This window comes from Emiliania huxleyi, assembly GCF_000372725.1.
Source record: "Emiliania huxleyi CCMP1516 chromosome Unknown EMIHUscaffold_135, whole genome shotgun sequence".
NCBI lineage: Eukaryota > Haptophyta > Isochrysidales > Noelaerhabdaceae > Emiliania > Emiliania huxleyi.
Genome location: NW_005201240.1, coordinates 61,883 through 80,187, shown reverse-complemented (window position 1 = coordinate 80,187; position 18,305 = coordinate 61,883). Strand labels below are relative to the sequence as shown.

Here is an 18,305-nt window from a genome sequence, read left to right as displayed (position 1 = left end):
GGTCGCGAAGCATGCTGCCCCGAGCCCGCCGATGAACAAGCCGCGGGCTGGCAGTAGCCACGTCAACCCACCGCTGTGCAATGGGCAAAGCGCGAGCCCAGCAGTTCAGTCAGGCACGAACGCTGCACCGACGGCGGCGGCGGCCTCGGGGCGAGCGCGACCGAACGCGCTTGCGGTGTCGCCGCCATGCTGTCCTTTCGTATCGACTCCACAGCTGCTGCTCATGCGGGAGCTCGGCATATGCACAGACATCGATACTCGACGACGATACCGGTCACGCACAGGAGCGGCACGCCCTCATCTAATGAACAGCGGCCCCGCCACACACCTTTCGCGGCGCGCCACCCATCCCAGCACCGAGCGCTCCGAGGTGGCCGCGAGGGGATCCGAGTGGTGGCAAAGGGGATCCCTCTCCCTGCGGCTGTGGCCGCGCTCCACCGCAGAGCTTTGCGTCGAGCGAGAGGCCTAGAGCGTGATGCCGCGCTCCTCGCACACGGCCTTCAGCTCAGGCTGCTCCTTGTTGTCCACCTCTAGCGTCTGCACGCGAAAGGAGGCGCGATGAGCATTGGGCGGGGGGGGGGGGGCGAGGGGGTGTCTCGCGCCTTCAAGCTCGGGGCGGCCCCCTCCTTGAGGGCGGCGGACAGCGCCTTGCAGCCCTCCTCGCCGATCCTGTTGCCGACGAGATTGAGCTTCTCGAGCCGCGGCGCTGCCCCCTCCTTGCCGAGGGCGGCGGCCAGCGCCTTGCAGCCCTCGTCGCCAATCTTGTTGCCGAAAAAAGAGAGCGTCTCGAGCCGCGGTGCTGCCCCGCTCGCGAGGACCTCCGCCAGCTGCGCCGCCTCCGCGTCGCCCCAGCCGAGCATGTCGTAGCTCAGCTCCGTCGCCTTGCCAAACTGCTCCTCGAAGGCGGCCTCGTACAGCTGCTTCACGAGCGGCTTGTCGTCCTTGCCGTTGGTGAAGCTCTTCTTCTCCAGCTCCACCGCGAAGGCAGACGGCAGCAGCGGAGGGCGCCGGCCGCCGTGCTGGCCCCAGTCCGCTCGGAGGCGGCCGTAGTCGTACTCCTTGCCGTCGCGCATCTTGCCGAGGTCGAGCGAGAGGAGGCCGGACTTTGTCAGGCTCGCACAGCTCTGCTCCGTGAAGCACCAGCCGCGGTCAAAGTACTCGGCCACGTTGGTGCCCTCGGGCTGGTCCTCAGCCTTGTGGCCGTCCGGGAAGGAGGTAAGCCGCAGCACGGTCGTGTGGGGGTGGGAGTAGAGCGTGCCGAGGCAGCCCAGCCCCTGCTTGAAGAGCGCGTTCTGCTCCTCGCTGCGCATGACGCCGTTGGGGGGGTCGGGGTGCTGGTGCAGCGAGCCGAAGTCCCAAAAGACGCCGAGCCGCGTGATGCGAGGATGCGAGAGCAGGGCCTTGAGCGCCCTCGCGACACGGGTGAGGTTGGCTCCGCGCGGGTCGGGGTGGTCCTTGGTCAGCCACGGGGAGGAGAGCGCGGCGACGGCAAGGTCAAAATCGCCGGTCGCCTTGACGAGGTCGGCGAGGGAGAGGAAGGCCTCTTCGGGCAGTGCCTGGCGGTGGTTGAGGACGCCGCCCGCCTCGGCGTGGCTGATTATCCACTGCGCGTCGAGGAGGGCGACGGCGCCGCTCGCGAGGACCGGCTCAAGGGAGTCGCCGCCGAGCTTGCGCCACCACTCCAGCTCAAAGCGTTTCACGCCGAGATCGGTTGCGGAGGGGAGGGCATTGCGTTGGTGGAGGCAGGGCAGCGACTGCTTGAAGCATGCGCGCATGGACAGCATCGCGATGGTGCTCAACAGCGGCTCGCTCGACAGGCTCGGCGACCTTACACGCACATGTACATGTACAGGTCCGCGAATCGTTGGCTCAAAGCGTGTCACGCGCGGTTTTCTAATTAGGCAAGTCCGTGGGCAGAGCGTCGTGGTCCTACCCTTTGCGATAGAGTTGCTCATGAACCGCTCTGCCGGTGCTTCCGTCACTGAGTCGGTGACGCTCAGTGAGGTGACTCTGCGCAAGTACGCGAGCAGCCGCCAAGCCAGCGCCAACCACTTCGAGTGGCTCAGGAGCGTGTGCCCCGAGCTCTACATCTTTGTCACAGTTTCAGAGAAGGGCGACTGCTGCGAGTGGAGGCTGCGGCACGGCACAAGTTTGTCTGGCCCACTCCTGCGATCGCATTGCTCGAGGAGTGGCACGGTTCGCTACTACGGAGACAGTGAGCAGTGGGTGCGCGAGGAGTTTGCCAACGGCAAGGTGTACCACTACGAGGGTAAGCGCGGCTCGGAGCGGGTGGTGCGCGTGGTGCGTGCCGACGGTGCCGTTGGGCTCTACGAGGGCGACAAAGGCGCGGAGCGGATGGTGCGCCTGAAGGAGCCCAACGGCACGGTGTGGCAATACGAGGGCGAGCAAGGTGCTCTGCTGCGCGCAGAGGAGGTGGCGGAGGCAGCGGCAGCGGCGGAGGCGGAGGCAGCGGCGGCGGCGACGGCGAAGCCCGTCGCCAAGCGGGCGAGGACGGCCCCGAAGCCACCGCAGCAGCCGCAGCAGCAGCCGAGCCCACAGCAGCAGCCGCAGGAGGCGGCGGACGAGGTGGAGGAGAAGGAGGACACGCCGATCCGAATATCTCTCACCCCCCGCTGGCTGTTCATAGGCCATCCAGACGACCTTGCCGGCGGGCTGGGTAGAGGGGGCTATGGTAGTCAACAAGCATTCGGCGACCGGCGTGATCAAGTCCGTCGGCAACGGCAAAATCACGATCTACTGGCCAACGGCAGATATCCACAAGCAGGTCAAAGGGTTTCAGGAGATCCAGAAGAAGGAGATCCAGAAGAAGAAGCTGTCAGGTGCATGGGCCTTCGACGAGTGCCCCATTGCGGACGCTCTCAACAAGTACGCTCTTGTTGGCCAGGGCGAGCGCACCTCCAGGCGCCGGTGACTGTTCTGTTTCGATCGCCGCTTGCCCGCGCTTGCTGAGGCGGGCGGGCGCCAGCGATTTGAGCAGCGGGAGGACCCAATCATGGTTTTTAGTCTCTCTTTCGTGCAAGTCTCGTGGTGCTGTTCGCGCAGGGGGGTATGGGAGGTTAAGTGCGCGGTAGGTGTCCCACGCAAGTGCGAAAGGAAAGGTTTTGGCGGTCAGCGACGATCGCCGCTAGGTGCTGATTGGCTGGGATGAGACCAAGTACGCTGCGGCGCGGCAACGGCGACCCCCTCGCGCACCCTGTATTGTTACTTTTTGAACAGTAAGCAAGCAGCCCCTCTCCCCTAGGTTAGGTTAGCCACCCGAAGAGAGAGGCGAGAGGCACAGGTCACGGCACGCAGTGTGGTCACGGCACAGTGGTACTTGCGCGAGTGGCACGCGTCGTGAGAGCAAGTACAGTCGCCGGTCGCGAGGCGAGGCTCGTCATCAAGCCGTCAGCGCACACTGGCCATTGGATGCTTGGCCTCAGTACCACTTAGCGACGCCGGTCTCGAGCTTGAAGTCGATCTTGGCGAGGGTCCGCTCCGGGTGGCGTGTACCCTCGCGTATCCACTGGCGGACGCGCCGGTTGGCCTCGCGGAGGAAGCGCGCGGATGGGCAGCCGCCCACGCAGGGCAGGCAGGTGCCCCCCAGGGTTTCGAGCGCTGTGGCATCGTAGTCCCCTCGCTCCTGATTATGAAACCATGGGGGTCCGCCATTCCAACGACCCCCAGCATAAGCATCATGGGGGTTCGCCAGTCGGCAGTCACAAGCCTGGTGGCAGCACACGGGGTTGGCACATGGCTGCAGCGTAGTGCTGACTCGCTCGGCGACCGCTAAGATCAGCGCCTTGCCCGCCGGCAGGTTTGCCGGGTCAGCCTCCGCCACTTCGCTCGCAAACGACTCCATTTTGCTCGCAAAAGATGCGGGTTGTAAGCCATCAAGGTAGCCGTGAAGGATGGCATAGGCGATCGCGTCCTCGCGAGTCAAAGCAAGCCAGTACGCTCCGTTCCACGGGAAGTCCGATTCGAGCTCTTGAAAGAAGTCAGCTGCGGTCTTGTACCATTCTCGCGTGAATTCTCCGTCTGAGCAAAATGGCAGCAGGCCTGAAAGCCTGAGGTACAGCTCGCCGCACTGTGGCCCGATGGCCACGCCGATACTGCCGATATCGTCGTCGTCGTCGTCGTCATCATCATCGTCGCCGTCGTCCTTGTTCTTGAAGTCGCAATCGTCATCGTCGTCCTCCTCCTCGTCAGGCAGTAACGCATCGGCTCGCATTGGGAGTGTGCGCAGGAAGACCTGCATCGCAGCGTCCACGTCCTTGTGCTTGATGTGCTTTCTGCGACTATGCTCCGTGTGCGTTATGGCATGCTTCATCCATTCCGTGCCGCATTCTCCAAACTCAAAGTGCCGCCCAGGATCATCTTCAGGATACGAGTCGACAAGCGGCTGATCGCCCACGAGCACGTGCAGCTTCTCGATCGCAGCAATCTCGATACTGATATCGGTCTTGAAGTCACAGGCTGTGCGAATGGCCGCAGAGTAGAAGACTGCGGGCGCAAAGCGAACGCCGCACAAGCGCGCGAGCCGATGGAAGGTGGTTTCCAGGTGTGGCACCGGCACGTCGCCGACCCGCATCTCGATGATGGCCGCGTCGGCGACGCTCGTGCATAGGATGCGGAAGCGCTTGCTCGCCTGCGAGACGAGCGTGAGGTGCCGTGCCGACAGCCAGCGCAGAACCAGGCACTGTTCGTCCTCCGAGAGAATGCTCTCGAGCAGCAGGCTGCCGGGAGCAGACATGACGCTGACCTCCTTGGACATGGGCGGGCAACATCCGACGACGCGGGGTAAAAAAGAAAAAATTCGCATCTTGCCCGCCCGAAAAAAAAAATCGCCGAAAAGAAAGACCCCACCACGTGCTCCACTCCCCAGACCCCTCCGGGTCCCGTCCTGTATCCGCGCCCGCCCGAAGCAAGCGGAGGACGACGGCGGGGTGGTTGTGGGCAGCGGCGCACATCAGCGCGGTGCCGCCGCTGCTGTCCTGCAAGTCGATCTCTGCGCCGCGCTGCAGCAGCAAGTTGACCATCCGCTTGTGGCCCTGGCCAGCGGCGAGCATCAGCGCGGTGACACCTGCGCCGTCCTGCAATGGGCAGAAAACAGCCGACGCCGCTCTCTCGCTTCTAGGTGCCACGAGCCACGTCTGCTCGTCACGGGTGCGCGACGCGATGCTGACCTCGGCACCGGCGGGCGCCGCCGCCTCGAGCGCCCTGAAGTCGGCCTCGAGCTCCTTGTCGAAGAAGCGCCGCTCGGTGCGCGCGTAGTTGAAGGAGACGGCGCGCACCTTGCAGAGGCGGAGAGGGAGGCGGCGGAGGGAGGGGAGGCTTGTCTCGTCGTCCGCCTCATCGCACCTCTTTGGTGGAGGAGAGGATGCGGCTGATCTCGGCTGATCTCGGCTGATCTCGGCTGATCTCGGCTGATCTCGGCGGATCTCGGCTGATCACGGCGGCCTCGGCTGGTCTCGGCTGGTCTCGGCTGCCTCTCGGCTGCTCTCGGGCACTCTCGGCCCGCCCCGCGCACCTCCTTGGTGTCGTCGTCGAGAAGAATGCCCGCCGTGTTGCTTTTAGGGTCGTAGGCAATCGTCTCGAGCTCCGCGCCCGTCGTCGCGTCCAGCCGCACCAGCGCCTGCGTCTCGCGGGGGGAGATATGGGGGGATTCGGGGAGAGATGGGGAGATATCGTCGCACCAGCGCCTGCGTCTCGCGGCCGAGCGTCGAGAGGGCGAGCACCGACTTGAAAGAAGAAACCGTGCCTGCAAACTCGACCATGTTGCCCTCCTCGCCGTACGGGAAATTGACCAAGTCGCGCCACTCATCGCCCGCCGAGTCGCGGACACGGACTGTCGTCGAGCTGTCGGCCTACTCTGAGGTCAGCTCGGGTCAGCTCGGGTCAGCTCGGGAGAGGCGGAACCGCCGTCAAGCTGTGAATCGCTCTACCGCGCCCCCCGATCTCTCCAGCACGCTGGCACGACAAGGGCGCGGACTGGCGGGACTGGCACACACAAGGATACCCATCACTGAGCCGACGATGCTATGGGTAGCCCCAGGGTGGCGCCCACCCCCATACCCTCAGGCACTTGCCTGCGCCCTGCCCGCGCACGCCGCGCACGCGCGCGCACGCCCGCGCACGCCGCGCACGCGCGCGCACGCCCGCGCACGCCGCGCACGCGCGCGCACGCCCGCGCACGTGCGCGCACGCGGCACTACGCCCGCGCACGTGCGCGCACGTGCGCGCACGTGCGCGCACGCCCCGCGCACGCCCGCGCACGCCCGCGCACGCCCGCGCACGCCCGCGCACGTCCGCGCACGTCCGCGCACGTCCGCGCACGCCGCACTACGCGGCACTGCCCAGGTTCCCTCACGCTCAGATTCCCTCACACTCAGATTCCCTCACGCTCAGATTCCGTGCAAGGGGGTGCCGAGGTATGCCACAGGCCGGGATGGAGTGAGATCTTGCGGGGCAGGGCGTGGGCTAGTGCGCGAGGGCGCAGGCAAGTGCCCGAGGGCATGGGGGTGGGCGCCACCCTGGGGCTACCCGTAGCATTGTCGGCTCAGTGATGGGTATCCCAACACCACAAAAAAAAAGTATTATCCTAACGGTGTGGGGGCGCGGAGGGCTTGTTGGCGAGCCAAAATGGTGTTTTCCGAGGCGCTGCGCTAGGCTCAGAGCGAGTTCGCGCTGCGCTAGGCTCAGACGGCGAGTTCGCGCTGCGCTAGGCTCACAGATGCGAGTGCGCTGCGATAGAAGAAAAAAACAGGGTCGAAACGACAACCGAAGGGAGGACTGTGTAGTGTAATCATGTGTCAAGAATCACGTGCTGCTGCTGCTGCTGCTACTGCTGCTGCGGCGCGGCGAGCGCCGTCGCCGAGGCGGGCCTCGGCGGAGAGCGCGATTATGCGGCCTTTTCCGCGACCCGCACAAAGAAGAGGCGCCCTCCGTCAGCCTCGACCTGCCACCGGCTCGCGTCGACCGACCCGGCCGCGTGCCACACCTCCACAGCCCAGTGCGCCAGCCCGCAGAAGTTGCCCTCCTCGATGCCCCATCCCGTGGGCCACGCGGCCAAGGCGGTGCCGAGAGGCGGCGGCGGCGCCGCGGTCGCCTCGAGACGCGCCGCGACGGCGTCAAAGGCGATCCGCCTCGCGCCCGTCGCGGCCGCCTCGGCCAGCAGCGCCTCCCCGGCCAGCCGCGGGAGGTCGCCCTCCGTCTCGAACCAGCACGACGAGCGGCCGTCGGCGCACGCCTCGTCCCACGCCTTGAGCTGGCGGACAAAGGCCGCCAAGCTCTTGAGGCCGGGCGAGGGCGCGGCGGGCGACGGGGCAAGGGAGCAGCCGGGCGAGGAGAGGTAGGAGGTGCTCGCCGGCGAGCGCTCCCGCGCCTGCGAAGGGGCAAGGCCTGAGGGCGGGCGGGCGGTCGGGCGGGCGGGCGCGGGTGGGGGGGATAAACGCTGCGCCGCCAAAGGAACCAGCGACACTGGCCGCGGCTCGTCGCCACGCGCCGGCTCGGAAGAGGGGCTGTCGGCGGCGAAGCAGAGTGGCACGCCTCGCCGCTCGAGCCGCCGACAGCCCCCCTCCTCGACGTGACGGCCGCTCCCGGAGCCGGCCGGTGCGCGCCTGACCCACGCCCCCTCTCGCACCCCTCCGACCCCCCCTGCGCGGCGCACCCGTCCGCTGTGCGCCGGCTCGAGCGCCTATTGCCAAATCGCGACGTTTGAGCGCAGCGCACGCATCCTCTGGGCGCCTGAGCGCGGCGGAATCTTGCCAGAATGTGGCCGCAGGAAGAGCCTCCGGCGGGCCTCCGGCGGACGCCTGGCGGCGTGGCGCTGCGCGCCGGCCTGCGGCCCAAAGCCCGAACGAGCGGTCAAGTTAACTTGACGCGCCGAATCCCTTGGTTGGCCCTCGCAGCTGTGATACAAAAGTGGGGACGCGCCTGGCGGCGCGCCCCCAAAAATTGTCCGGCGCGCGCTGCGAGCGACTCAGAACTCATGAACGAAGCTGCGCGCTCCAATCCAGACGTGCAGTCCTCACCCGCCCTCCTGCTCGTGACCGACCTGATATTCCACGTGCACGGCCACTGCAGCGACGCGCGCCAACTCTTCAGGTCGCGGGAGGTGTGCCAAGAGTGGCGGCGAAGCATTGATGCGCCTGAGCAGAGCGAGCTGTGGCGCGGCCTCTTGGTGAAGCGCTGCGGCCTCCGGCGCCATGTAGCGCTCCCGTCGCAGCTGCCCACGACCACGTGGCGGGCGGCGTACCTGCTCGCGCTCGGCCCAATCGTCACATTCGGCAGCCTCGTGACGGACAACGGCCGCCACTTTTCGACTGAGCAGCTGGACGAGATGCTGCAGTGGCTTGTACGCCTTGCCGACCTCGCTGCGACGGAGGCGCGCTGTCCCTTTGGGCACCTCTTCGGCATCGACGCGCGCGGATGGACGTACGCCGCAGTCTTCAAGTCGGGCAAGCGGAAGGGGGGGCTTGGGGGAGGCGGGTCGGACCTCCAGGCGCATGTGCAGGAGTGGTGGCGTCCGGCGGTGATGGCGCTGACGGAGCGCGTGCGCGCCTCGGTGAACGATGCTCCGCTTGAGGCGCGGTCTGCCGCGTGCAGGTCGGTCCGCAGCTTCGTGCATCTGATGTCGTCCGTCGTGATGCGGTGGGGTTGCTCTGGGGCGGGCTCGAGCACGGCCGAGTGGATGGCGCAGTCAGTGCGCGACGCGGAGCCGGCTTGCGTTGCGCTCGAGCGCATGGCGCAGTAAAGAGGCATTGCTGCGCAGGCGCTGCCCGTACGCGCGTAGCGTGACCTTGCGGCTCGAGCCTTGCGGGCTACGTGCTGTTTAGAAACGTTGAGATTGCGGCCGCGGGCCGGCTCGGATTACTTTTCACTGCAAGACATAGTAGTTTTTTGGTGTTAGTACCGACACGTTCTGGCTAGTGCCATTTCACTGTGGCACAGCCCGCGTTACAAAACAGGTTACAAAACCTTGATTTTGACCATTGCGCGAAAAATGTACCTCTCGGTGCCTTCCAGTGGAAGCTGCGACCTCGCCGAGTAGACGGCGGCACACAGCAGGTGGCGCGGTGTGCCGCCGTCTACTCGGCGGGGTCGCAGCTGCCTCTGCGCGTCCTGGGGAGGTACATTTGTTGCGCGCCGGAGACGACTCGACGCCGCTGAGATCGGAGATCAAGCTCTGACAGGTCACACGTCGCTCCTTTGACGCCGACGTGACTCACCCGTGCAGACCACATCAGGACACGGTCTCGACGCGCTCGGTACGACGCCTGCGACCTGTCTCGGGTCAGGTGGCACGACGCTCATCGCGCCTGCCAGCGCTGCCGTGCAGGTTGCCACGACGAGGTCGAGCACGCTTCTATACGCTCGCCGAGCCTTCCTTTCCATCCCAGTAGGCAGCCTGGGAACGGTGGCGGTCAGAGGCAAAGCCTATGAGGGGTGGTGGAACCACATGTCACGGCTACTGCCGGCTCCACCCCACGATAGCCTCCGAAGGCTGACTTTGAGGCACCATCATCGGACGATGTCGACGAGTTGGGTCGCTCTCGCGGTAGCCAGATGACCTCTTTTCCTAGGATCATCGGCCATGGCCGCAGGAAGCGCGGGGGAGGGCGCTGGGAGCAACACGGAGCTCCGTTGGACGTTTTCAAGATTAGCGTGTCAGAGTGAAATGGCACTAGCCTCTCTCTCAGACAGTATACACACGCGACGGAAAAAGAAGTCAAGGCGGGTAGAAAGAAAGAAAGAACGCAACATATGAAAAGAAAAAAGAAAACCAACGGATTTGCTCTTATGCATCTGTGGGTCGGAATTACTTTTTGTGCTGCATCGATGACGACGAGCTCTCGCCAGTCATGGGAATCGAGCGCTCAGCAGATCACGGCAGATCACGGCCGGTCGAAGCGCGAAGGCCCTTTCCCGTCCGATTTGCGGTTTCACGCTTCACTGACGTTGTCGTGAACACATCGTGGGGGCTCCGTATCTCATCATATCCACGTGCATCTCCTGGTATCTCCCGGTATCTCCCGGTATCCCGCCATATCCCGCCATATCCCGCCGCGGATACCGCGAAAAGAACCGGCCAGCCTAGGCATGCCCGCCATCAAGTTGTACGATGAAAAATGCAGCAGGAACTTAGTTGCCTCGAAGGCCGCCCTGCTCGAAGGCCGCCCTGCTCTCGGCATTGTGTTGTTGACTGATAGCACTGTCTGATCCAACCAGAAAGAGCCGTCGAAGAGCCGTCGAGAGCTACATGAGACCCAAGTCGTCATGATGTACCAGAAAACGAAACTAGCGCCAAAATTGAGATCTCAGGATTGACATTAATTTCTCGCGCCTGCTTTCGCTGCTTGAGGCTCGCCAAACAGATACTGCGTCTATGGCGGTGTGCAACGTCAAGTCGTTATATAACCGCGACAAGACCATCGCGCCAACCGCGACTCTGTTGCTTTTATGCGGCAGCATTCACCGTGACTCTTGCCGTGAATGGTTAGTGACCGCAATACTACGCCGTGAGCTGAGCTTCACCAGCCGTTTATCTTCCTTCCCTTGCCTTCTCTTGCCGTCCGTTCTCTGTGCGCATTCCACTGCATGCATGCGGCATCACAAGCGTCTTCTGCCGGGCGCGCATCTGAACTCGTACCTGGTAGGCCATCGCTTTGCTGAAGGATCAGGCGCCTGAATGGCGACAGTGAGCGTCTCCTACTTATGGATTGCGCTCCGGGTGCACCGGGACCCAGCTGTGAAGAGTCCGCAAGGGTCCGTGCCAAAATGGCCAAAATCAAGCCTGGTTTGGCCGACTCTGCAGTGGCCGCAGGCGGTGATGGCGGACGCCGACGAGCCTCACGCGCCGGGCCCCACCTCAGACAGTACCTCCGGTGGGCTGCATCCACTCACTGCGGGGCTGCTCGCTCGCCATGATAGTCAACGTGCACCGACGGCGACCGCCCTCTCGAAGCGCCGTGCTGACAGGCCAGCCGCCGAGCAGGAGCGAGCAGCCGTTCGAATCCGCGGTGCAGCGCCGCGGATGGCGAACCTCGAGCCGGTGGAGAAGACCGCGGTCGTGTCGGACTCGACCGGCGCCGATGCGGTGCCAGCAATTCGGGCGCGGCCGACTCGCTCCAGTTCGGCGCAGCTCGCCTTGGAGCCCACCGCGCTCTTAAATCGCCTCGAGACCATGCTCCTCGGCAACCAACCCGTCCCCGCACCCTCCAACGAGGTCAGCATCGTCGGCGAGGTCACCAACGGCATCATCATCGCCGCGAAAGCTGCCGTAAACACGCTCTTTTCGTCGCAGCGGCGCGGCGCGCTGATGGCTCTCCAGATAAAGAACCTGAAGAAGGCTGCGCTGGCGTACCTTGTGTGGGACCTACGCGGCGAGCTGGCGGGCGCGCGACTCGAGCAGGCGGTCGTGTACGGCAAGCGGCTCGAGACGCACGCGAGCGGCGTGGACAAGGAGTTGGGCAAGTGCAAGCGGCGGCAGGCGGGCGCGGAGGCGCTTCTCGCTGTCGTTCCAGAAACGTTGCAGGACGTGCCCACGCCAGAGGAGCCCGCGGTCGAGGAGGAGCCGGCGGTCGAGGACCTGCCGGCCAGCGACTCCCGTCCCGACGACGCGTCTTCGGACAGCGATCGGGAAAGCGTCTTCGAACGTCGGGTGACCCGTCGGATGATCGACGCCGGCCTGAACGAGGCGCAATTCGATGATATGCGGAACGTTTACGGGATTCAGCTCGCCCACGAGGACAAGTGCCACGAGTGTGCCAAGCTGCAGGCTCGGGCAGTGAAACTGTATGATATGCTCCTCCCGTACCTCGAGCGCGACTGGGTGCCACTGGAGGAGGCATTCCAGCGGCTCGACCTTATAGCTGCTCGGGAGCGCTCGGGTACCCTGGGTCGTGGGTATGATAGTGACACAACATATGTGTGATACACTACCAAAACAGGGCCGCGGGGGGGCGTTGGGGGCCGCTGGAGGGCCGCTAGACCCTTCCCGGGCCCCTCCGGGTGGGTCCGGGTGCACCCGGCTCAAGGTACGAGGACCGCAAGAGCGCGCCGCAGGCGAAGCGATTTTTGGCGGCAGGGCTGTTCCAATCTTGTGATCACGCGCGAGCCTGTGAATACGCCCCGGAGGCCTCAACCCCCAACTAAAGGGTTGACGGGGGGTCTCAACCGTCAACCAGATGGTTGAGGGGGGGCCTCAACCCTCAACCCGTCAACCACCTGTCAGGAGACGGAACACGGAGGAGCTGTATAGGTCACTAGAGACCCACACCATCGCTACATCACCACAACCACCAAGTCGGATACAAGTCGATGACAATGTGCGCGGCAGGGCAAACCAAACATGAGACGGTTACACAAGGACGGTCAGGCTACGGTCAGGAAGTAGGTTTGAGTTCACACTCTCCAACACTCCCCCATTGTCTCCGCAGTCTTCATGAATGAGGATGCGGCAGACAACAACAGCAGAGTGTGAATGTGTCTGAGCGTAGGTATGCCGGTTACCCGCCGGCGTCTCGCGGGGCTGGCTAAGCGTCCAACCTTGCGTCTTCGCGAAGGATGGTCTTGCTTGTTGGCAAGACTTGCGCGCTAAGATGATCCAGTGAAGGGGTCAAAGCGCGGCCGAGTGGGCGGAGAGAGAGAAAGGGGAGATAATGAACAGGAGCTCGTTGTGGAGCTCGGTCATGGCGCGCCGCGAGCTGCAATCCGGGCTGAGCGTCGCGGGGCAGCGGCTTGAGCGGGCGCGGCAGGCGCGGCGGGCGCGGGAGCGGCAGCGGGGGCGCCCCCTTGCGGCGCGGCGATTGGGCCGTTGGGAGGCCTCGCCGCGTTGACGCGGATGAGCGCATCAGGGACGTGAGGACGATCTTCAATGCCCCGAACGTTGATGTTGCGCCACGGGCCGCCGACGTCGGAGATGGCAGGCTCAGTCTCAGACGTCCAGACGGCAGAGGCGCTCGTAGAGGCGCATTGGACTTCTTGCCAGAGGCGTTGGACAGCGGGACGGGCTAGCGCGAGGAGGCGAGACGAGGAAGAGACAGCAATGAGGTAGAGTGGCATTGCCACATCGAACAGATGCCCAACACTCCCCCACGACGTGGTAATCGCCACACAAGGCAGAGAGGGCGTGTCGATCGTCGCGTGTTCATCGCGTACAGCTCCGGTCGTGTCGAGTGGCGACGTCGGAAGTAGCGGCGGCGAAAGGCAGGGTCCACATTCGGTGCGAGATCTTTGCGGTAACTGCCGTTGCAGCAGCCCGAGAGCTGGTAGCGGAGGCAGCAGCTGCGATGGTGGTCCGTAGGCGAGGAGAACGGACCGGTAAGGAGAAGCAAGAGGGGATACTCGTGTCCACACAGCCGCAGTGCTGGCGGAGATGCGCTCTGTCGCAGAAGATCCGCAAGCACCCAAGTTGATGTTGCGGTTGTACTCATTCTGCTCAGCCTCCGTGCCGAGCAGTTGGCGGCCGCTGTGCCACCGTGCGCCGAGCCTCTGTGCCCAGCCAATCACCACGGCTCGCGCAGGTGCCCATGGTGCCAGCCAACGTATCGAGCGTAAGCCGGAAATGCTGTGCGGCAACACATCTCGCTTGTGTGCCGCACCAGCTCTCATGTCGGCCTCAGTGCCGCACTGCTCACTCCGTGCACTCACCGGTCGGTACCATGTCAGGAGACGGAACACGGAGGAGCTGTATAGGTCACTAGAGACCCACACCATCGCTACATCACCACAACCACCAAGTCGGATACAAGTCGATGACAATGTGCGCGGCAGGGCAAACCAAACATGAGACGGTTACACAAGGACGGTCAGGCTACGGTCAGGAAGTAGGTTTGAGTTCACACTCTCCAACACCACCCCTCTGAGCAGCGTCTGGGTGCAGAATTACTTTTTGTGCTTTGGCCGACGCCCTTGGCCGACCCGAGGCGGCCTTACCAGCTGCTGGTCGTATCGACGTGTGCCGTACAACTTCACGTATTTAACACGAATGCCCACCTCCAAGCCGCGTGAGCGGTGGGCCGATGAGGCATGCTTCGAGGTTAACCGGGAGCGAATGCACGTGCCGCTCCGGGCGTATGAGAGCCGAGCCGCTGTGCTCGGCCGCCGCTTGTGCGACGAGCTGCCGGCCGGCCCGTGGTTGCTGGCGCTCACACCCGCCCGCTGGTCCTTCTCGCTCGCATCAAAGCCAGCGGATGCTCCATCGGTGTCGGGTCCGGGCGGCTTTGACGCTGCGGGCTGGGGCGACCTGCAGGTTCCATGCTCGTGGGAGGTCGCCGGCGTCGGCTCCAAGCCCGTCTACCTCAACGAGCGGTATCCGTTCAAGCTCGACCCGCCGCGCGTGCCGACGGACGAGCGGAACGAGGTTGGCTCCTACCAGGTCTCGTTCACCCTCCCTGCCCGTTGGATCGGCCGCCGCTCGTACCTCGTGCTGGACGGGCTCGGCTCGGCGGCGACGGTGTGGATCGACGGGGCCGAGGTGGGCTACTCGCAAGACTCGCGGCTGCCGGCCGAGTTTGAGGTGACCAAGCTCGTCTCCGCCGAGGGGATGTCCGCGTCCGAACACGTCCTCTCGGTCCAAGTGGTTCGGTACTCGGACGGCTCGTACCTCGAGGACCAAGACCAGGTGGCAAGTCTAGCCGCCTCCTAGCACCTCCCGAGACCCTCCCTGCGGGCAGGTGCCCGCCTCTCCTCTCCCGCTCCCTCAGCCGCCGCACCCCAGACCTCCCCGCCTCCCCACGCCCACCCGCCAGCTACCCCACCCATCCCGCTACCCAGCGACCCCACCCATCCCGCCGCCCCGCAGTGCCGGCTGTCCCTAACCCCAACCCCAACCCGAACCCGCAGTGGTGGCTGTCGGGCATCCAGCGGCACTGCTTCCTGTACTCGAAGCCCGCGCGCCTCGCCATCCGCGACTTTGCCGTCTCGACCACCGTCCCTCCCTCCGGCGCCACTGCCGACTTCTCGCTCGACGTGGCGCTCGCCGGCTCGATCGTCGACGCCGCCGCCACGGACACAGCCGCCGCCGCGAAGGCCAGAGCCCTGCCCAGAGAGAGCGGGCTCGTGGCGAGAGGGCACGCCCAGGACATGTCCGCGACACGCTGTCGCAGGCCTTCTCCGAGAGCGGGCTCGCGGTGCGCGCCTCGCTCCACGGCCCCTTCCGCCTCGGACGCCAGCAGGACCTCGAGGCGCCGCTGCCGGCCTGCAGCGAGGCGTGGGCCGCGACCCTCGCGCCGCCCACGCTCGCCGAGGACGTGGACGTCGCCAGGCTGTCTGCGGTCGGCCGCCCCGCGCCGGGCGCCGACGACGCCGACCCGCACCACGCCCTGCTCGACGACGACGCGCACGGGCTGATGTCGCTGCGCGGCTGCCCTGCGCGCGCGCGCGGCGGAGCGACCCTCGAGGCGCCGGCGCTCTGGAGCGCGGAGGAGCCGAACCTGTACTCGCTCGTCGTCGAGCTGGTCGCCCCCGGCTCGGGCGGCGAGGACGTGCTCGACGTCGAGACGTGCCTCGTCGGCCTGCGCAGCGTGTCGATCGAGGGCGGCCCCGCCGCGCGTCGACGGCGAGGCGAGGAGGAGCCGGTTGACCGGCTATGCGGTCGTCGGGTAGGCGGGCTGCTGCGGGTCAACGGCGCCCCGCTCACCATCAAGGGCGTGAACCGGCACGAGCACACCGCCGAGGGCGGCAAGGCCGTGTCGTGGGAGTCGATGCTCCTCGACGCCACGATGCTCAAGGCGGCCGACTGCGCCGGCTGTCTGCCGGAGGGCGGCGAGTGAGTCACGCCTGCTCGCCCATGATCAGGCGTACAACTTCAACGCCGTCCGGACGGCGCACTACCCAAACACCGACGCTTGGTACGAGATCTGCGCCGCCGTCGGCTTGTACGTGGTGGACGAGGCCAACCTCGAGACGCACGGCTTCTCCTCGTGGGGCGACGAGGGCTACCTCTCCAAGCAGCCCTCGTGGCGGCACGCCTACCTCTCGCGGATGACGCGGATGGTGCGGCGCGACACGCGCCTGCCTCTTCCTGGACCTGTCGTGGACCTGTCGAGGAGCCCCGCAGGTGCGGCGCGACAAGAACTCGCCGTGCGTGATCGTCTGGTCGCTCGGCAACGAGTCCGGCTACGGCCCAAACCACGACGCGATGGCTGCGTGGTGCCGCACGCACGACCCGAGCCGGCCGGTCCAGTACGAGTCGTGCGGCGGCGGCGACGCGACCGACATCATCTGCCCGATGTACCCCGACAAGAAGCACGTCGAGAAGGTGGGGAGCTCGGCCGCCGGCCAAAACGCGAAGTGGATGTTCGCCCCGACGCGCCGCTTCCCGCTTGGCACGCGTGAGCAGCCTCGGCAGTGCCCCCTCGCGCGCCACGCCGCCCTCGGACGCGGCGGCTCGCCCGACCGCCGGCCCGCACCGCGCGCCGTAGGCCGCTCATCCCTTGCGAGTTTGCGCACGCGATGGGGAACTCGACGGGCAACTACGCCGACTGGTGGGAGCTCTTCGCCTCGCTCCCCTACGCGCAGGGCGGCTTCATCTGGGACTGGGCGGACCAGGGGCTGCACCAGACGGACCCGAAGACGGGCAAGCACTTTTGGGCCTACGGCGGCGACTTCGAGTGCAAGCAGCACGACGCGCAGTTCTGCATCAACGGGCTCGTCTTCCCCGACCGCACGCCTCACCCGGCGCTGCACGAGGTCAAGCACGTGCACCGGCCGGTCGACGTGGCGCTGCTCTCCGCCGAGCCGGCCGCCGAGCCGGCCGCGGGGAAGCGGCGCTCCGCGTTCCGCGTGCGGATCAGCTCGCGGTACGACCACCTCCCCAGCCTCGCCCACCTCTCGCTGCGGTGCGGCCTCGAGGTCGGCGGCGTCGAGGTCGGAGAGGCGGCGCCGCTCGAGTCGGGCGGCGGCGGCTGGCGGGCCGTCGGCGCGCGCGACTCGTGTGAGGTAGACCTCGAGGTCGTCTGGGACCCCGCCCTCGCGCCGTACCGCCCGTCGGAGGTCTACCTCGCCCTCTGCTTCACGCTCTCCGAGGAGTCGGCCTGGGCCGCCGCCGGCCACGAGGTCGCCGCCGTCCAGCTGCACATCGACGCCGCCGCGCTCGGCGAGCAGCTCGCCTCGCAGGCGCCGCCCGCCCGAGGAGCGGATTAGCCGAGGAGGAGCCGAGATATGCAGCTCGCCTCGCAGGCGCCGCCCGCCCGCGCCGCCGCCGCGCTGGAGTCGCCGGCGGCCGCGCCTCTCAAGTGCTCCGACCTCGCCGACGCCATCGAGGTGTGATCTCCCCATATCTCCCCACATCTCCCCACATCTCCCCACATCTCGCCGACGCCATCCAGGTGTCGGGCAGCGGCGCCGAGGGCGCCTTCAGCGTCGTCGTCTGCAAGACGACCGGGACGCTCCGCTCGCTCGCGATCAACGGCGAGTCGCTGCTCGCCGCCGGCTCGGCGGCGCTCAACCTTTGGCGCGCGCCGACGGACAACGACAACGGCGCGACGCCTGGCATGCCGGCCGTGACGTCGGACCGGAAGGAGTGGCTCGCGCAGTTCGTCTCGTCCGCCTCGTGGTCGAAGCCGAAGCCGCAGCTCGGCTGGGCGACGCTGCAGCCGCTCTACCTGCGGCCCTTCTACTCGACGGTCGGCCCCTTCCTCCGCTGGCTGACACTTCCTAGACACTTCCTACACACTTCCTAGACACTTCCTAGGTCGGCCCCTTCCTCCGCTGGCTGGGCGTGGGCGCAGTGCAGTCGTGGGCGTACATCTGGAAGCACCACTCCCTCGACAGCCTCTCGCGCGAGGCAGTCGCGGTGCAGCTCGTCGAGGCGGCGGCGGAGCGCGTCGTCATCCGCTGCAAGTGCGACCTGCGCACGCCAAAGGGAAGGACGCGCGCGAAGCACGAGCTGCTCGTCACCGTCTCAGCCGACGGCTCTGTCGCCCTCGACACGACGGCAAAGGTGACAAGGGCGTCCGGGATGCCGCTCTGCGCGCCCGAGTTCTCTCTCCCGCGAATCGGCCTGCGCTTTGCCGCGGCGCCCGACCTGCCGAGGCTCGGTGCGAGAGGTGAGTCAGTCGGTGAGCCACGCGCGTTTGATTCCACAGGCGCCCGACCTGCTCGGCTCGGTGCGCTGGCTCGGCCAGGGGCCGCACGAGAACTACCCCGACCGGGCGGCCGGCGCGCGGTTCGGCATGCACAGCGCGACGTCCGCCGAGCTCTTCACGCCGTACGTCGTCCCGTCCGAGTGCGGCCACCGCGGCGGCACGACTTGGCTGGTGCTGTCTGCGCCAGGAGGGCGCGGGCTCGCCGTCTCGAGC

General features: G+C 66.3%; 6 protein-coding genes across 6 annotated transcripts; 4 read left to right on the top strand and 2 right to left on the bottom strand.

The window, feature by feature from the left end:
- Nucleotides 1-3,215: 3,215 nt before the first annotated feature.
- EMIHUDRAFT_455177 (hypothetical protein) lies at nucleotides 3,216-6,488 on the bottom strand. Its single transcript, XM_005788395.1, has 4 exons — nucleotides 6,012-6,488; nucleotides 5,697-5,867; nucleotides 4,253-4,765; nucleotides 3,216-4,087 (listed from the first exon to the last, which is right to left on the bottom strand). Exons 1-4 carry the CDS (start codon nucleotides 6,021-6,023, stop codon nucleotides 3,440-3,442), a joined length of 1,344 nt encoding a protein of 447 aa, XP_005788452.1. The 5' UTR covers nucleotides 6,024-6,488; the 3' UTR covers nucleotides 3,216-3,439.
- Nucleotides 6,489-6,717: 229 nt separating this feature from the next.
- EMIHUDRAFT_440733 (hypothetical protein) lies at nucleotides 6,718-7,896 on the top strand. Its single transcript, XM_005788394.1, has 2 exons — nucleotides 6,718-7,695; nucleotides 7,767-7,896. Exon 1 carries the CDS (start codon nucleotides 6,808-6,810, stop codon nucleotides 7,264-7,266), a length of 459 nt encoding a protein of 152 aa, XP_005788451.1. The 5' UTR covers nucleotides 6,718-6,807; the 3' UTR covers nucleotides 7,267-7,695; nucleotides 7,767-7,896.
- Nucleotides 7,897-7,990: 94 nt separating this feature from the next.
- On the top strand, nucleotides 7,991-8,755 carry EMIHUDRAFT_226857 (hypothetical protein; the record flags this gene model as incomplete). The annotated part of the gene is made up of 1 exon (XM_005788393.1): nucleotides 7,991-8,755. The coding sequence occupies one exon, from the start codon at nucleotides 7,991-7,993 to the stop codon at nucleotides 8,753-8,755; it is 765 nt and encodes a 254-aa protein (XP_005788450.1).
- Nucleotides 8,756-11,035: 2,280 nt separating this feature from the next.
- On the top strand, nucleotides 11,036-12,107 carry EMIHUDRAFT_226856 (hypothetical protein; the record flags this gene model as incomplete). The annotated part of the gene is made up of 2 exons (XM_005788392.1): nucleotides 11,036-11,891; nucleotides 12,067-12,107. The coding sequence occupies 2 exons, from the start codon at nucleotides 11,036-11,038 to the stop codon at nucleotides 12,105-12,107; spliced, it is 897 nt and encodes a 298-aa protein (XP_005788449.1).
- A 458-nt stretch (nucleotides 12,108-12,565) lies between these two features.
- On the bottom strand, nucleotides 12,566-13,463 carry EMIHUDRAFT_362703 (hypothetical protein). Its single transcript, XM_005788391.1, has one exon. The coding sequence runs from the start codon at nucleotides 13,063-13,065 to the stop codon at nucleotides 12,691-12,693; it is 375 nt and encodes a 124-aa protein (XP_005788448.1). The 5' UTR covers nucleotides 13,066-13,463; the 3' UTR covers nucleotides 12,566-12,690.
- A 454-nt stretch (nucleotides 13,464-13,917) lies between these two features.
- Nucleotides 13,918-17,222, top strand: EMIHUDRAFT_429204 (hypothetical protein; the record flags this gene model as incomplete). Its single annotated transcript, XM_005788390.1, has 8 exons — nucleotides 13,918-14,626; nucleotides 14,848-15,103; nucleotides 15,394-15,555; nucleotides 15,610-15,734; nucleotides 15,802-15,999; nucleotides 16,064-16,350; nucleotides 16,428-17,121; nucleotides 17,185-17,222. Coding segments are annotated over exons 1-8 (2,394 nt in total), but the record flags the coding sequence as incomplete, so codon positions are not given.
- Nucleotides 17,223-18,305: the final 1,083 nt, after the last annotated feature.

Excerpts from the sequence above, each read along its gene's own strand:
- EMIHUDRAFT_455177 (XM_005788395.1), bottom strand. Across the intron at positions 4,766-5,696 it reads GCCGCGAGACGCAGGCGCTG|GAGGTCAGCGTCATGTCTGC; the intron begins GTGCGACGATAT and ends CCCATGTCCAAG. Across the intron at positions 4,088-4,252 it reads ACGTGGACGCTGCGATGCAG|TGCGGCGAGCTGTACCTCAG; the intron begins GTCTTCCTGCGC and ends ATCGGGCCACAG.
- EMIHUDRAFT_440733 (XM_005788394.1), top strand. The coding sequence starts at position 6,808 with ATGTGTCAAGAATCACGTGCTGCTGCTGCTGCTGCTACTGCTGCTGCG.
- EMIHUDRAFT_362703 (XM_005788391.1), bottom strand. The coding sequence starts at position 13,065 with ATGCCACTCTACCTCATTGCTGTCTCTTCCTCGTCTCGCCTCCTCGCG.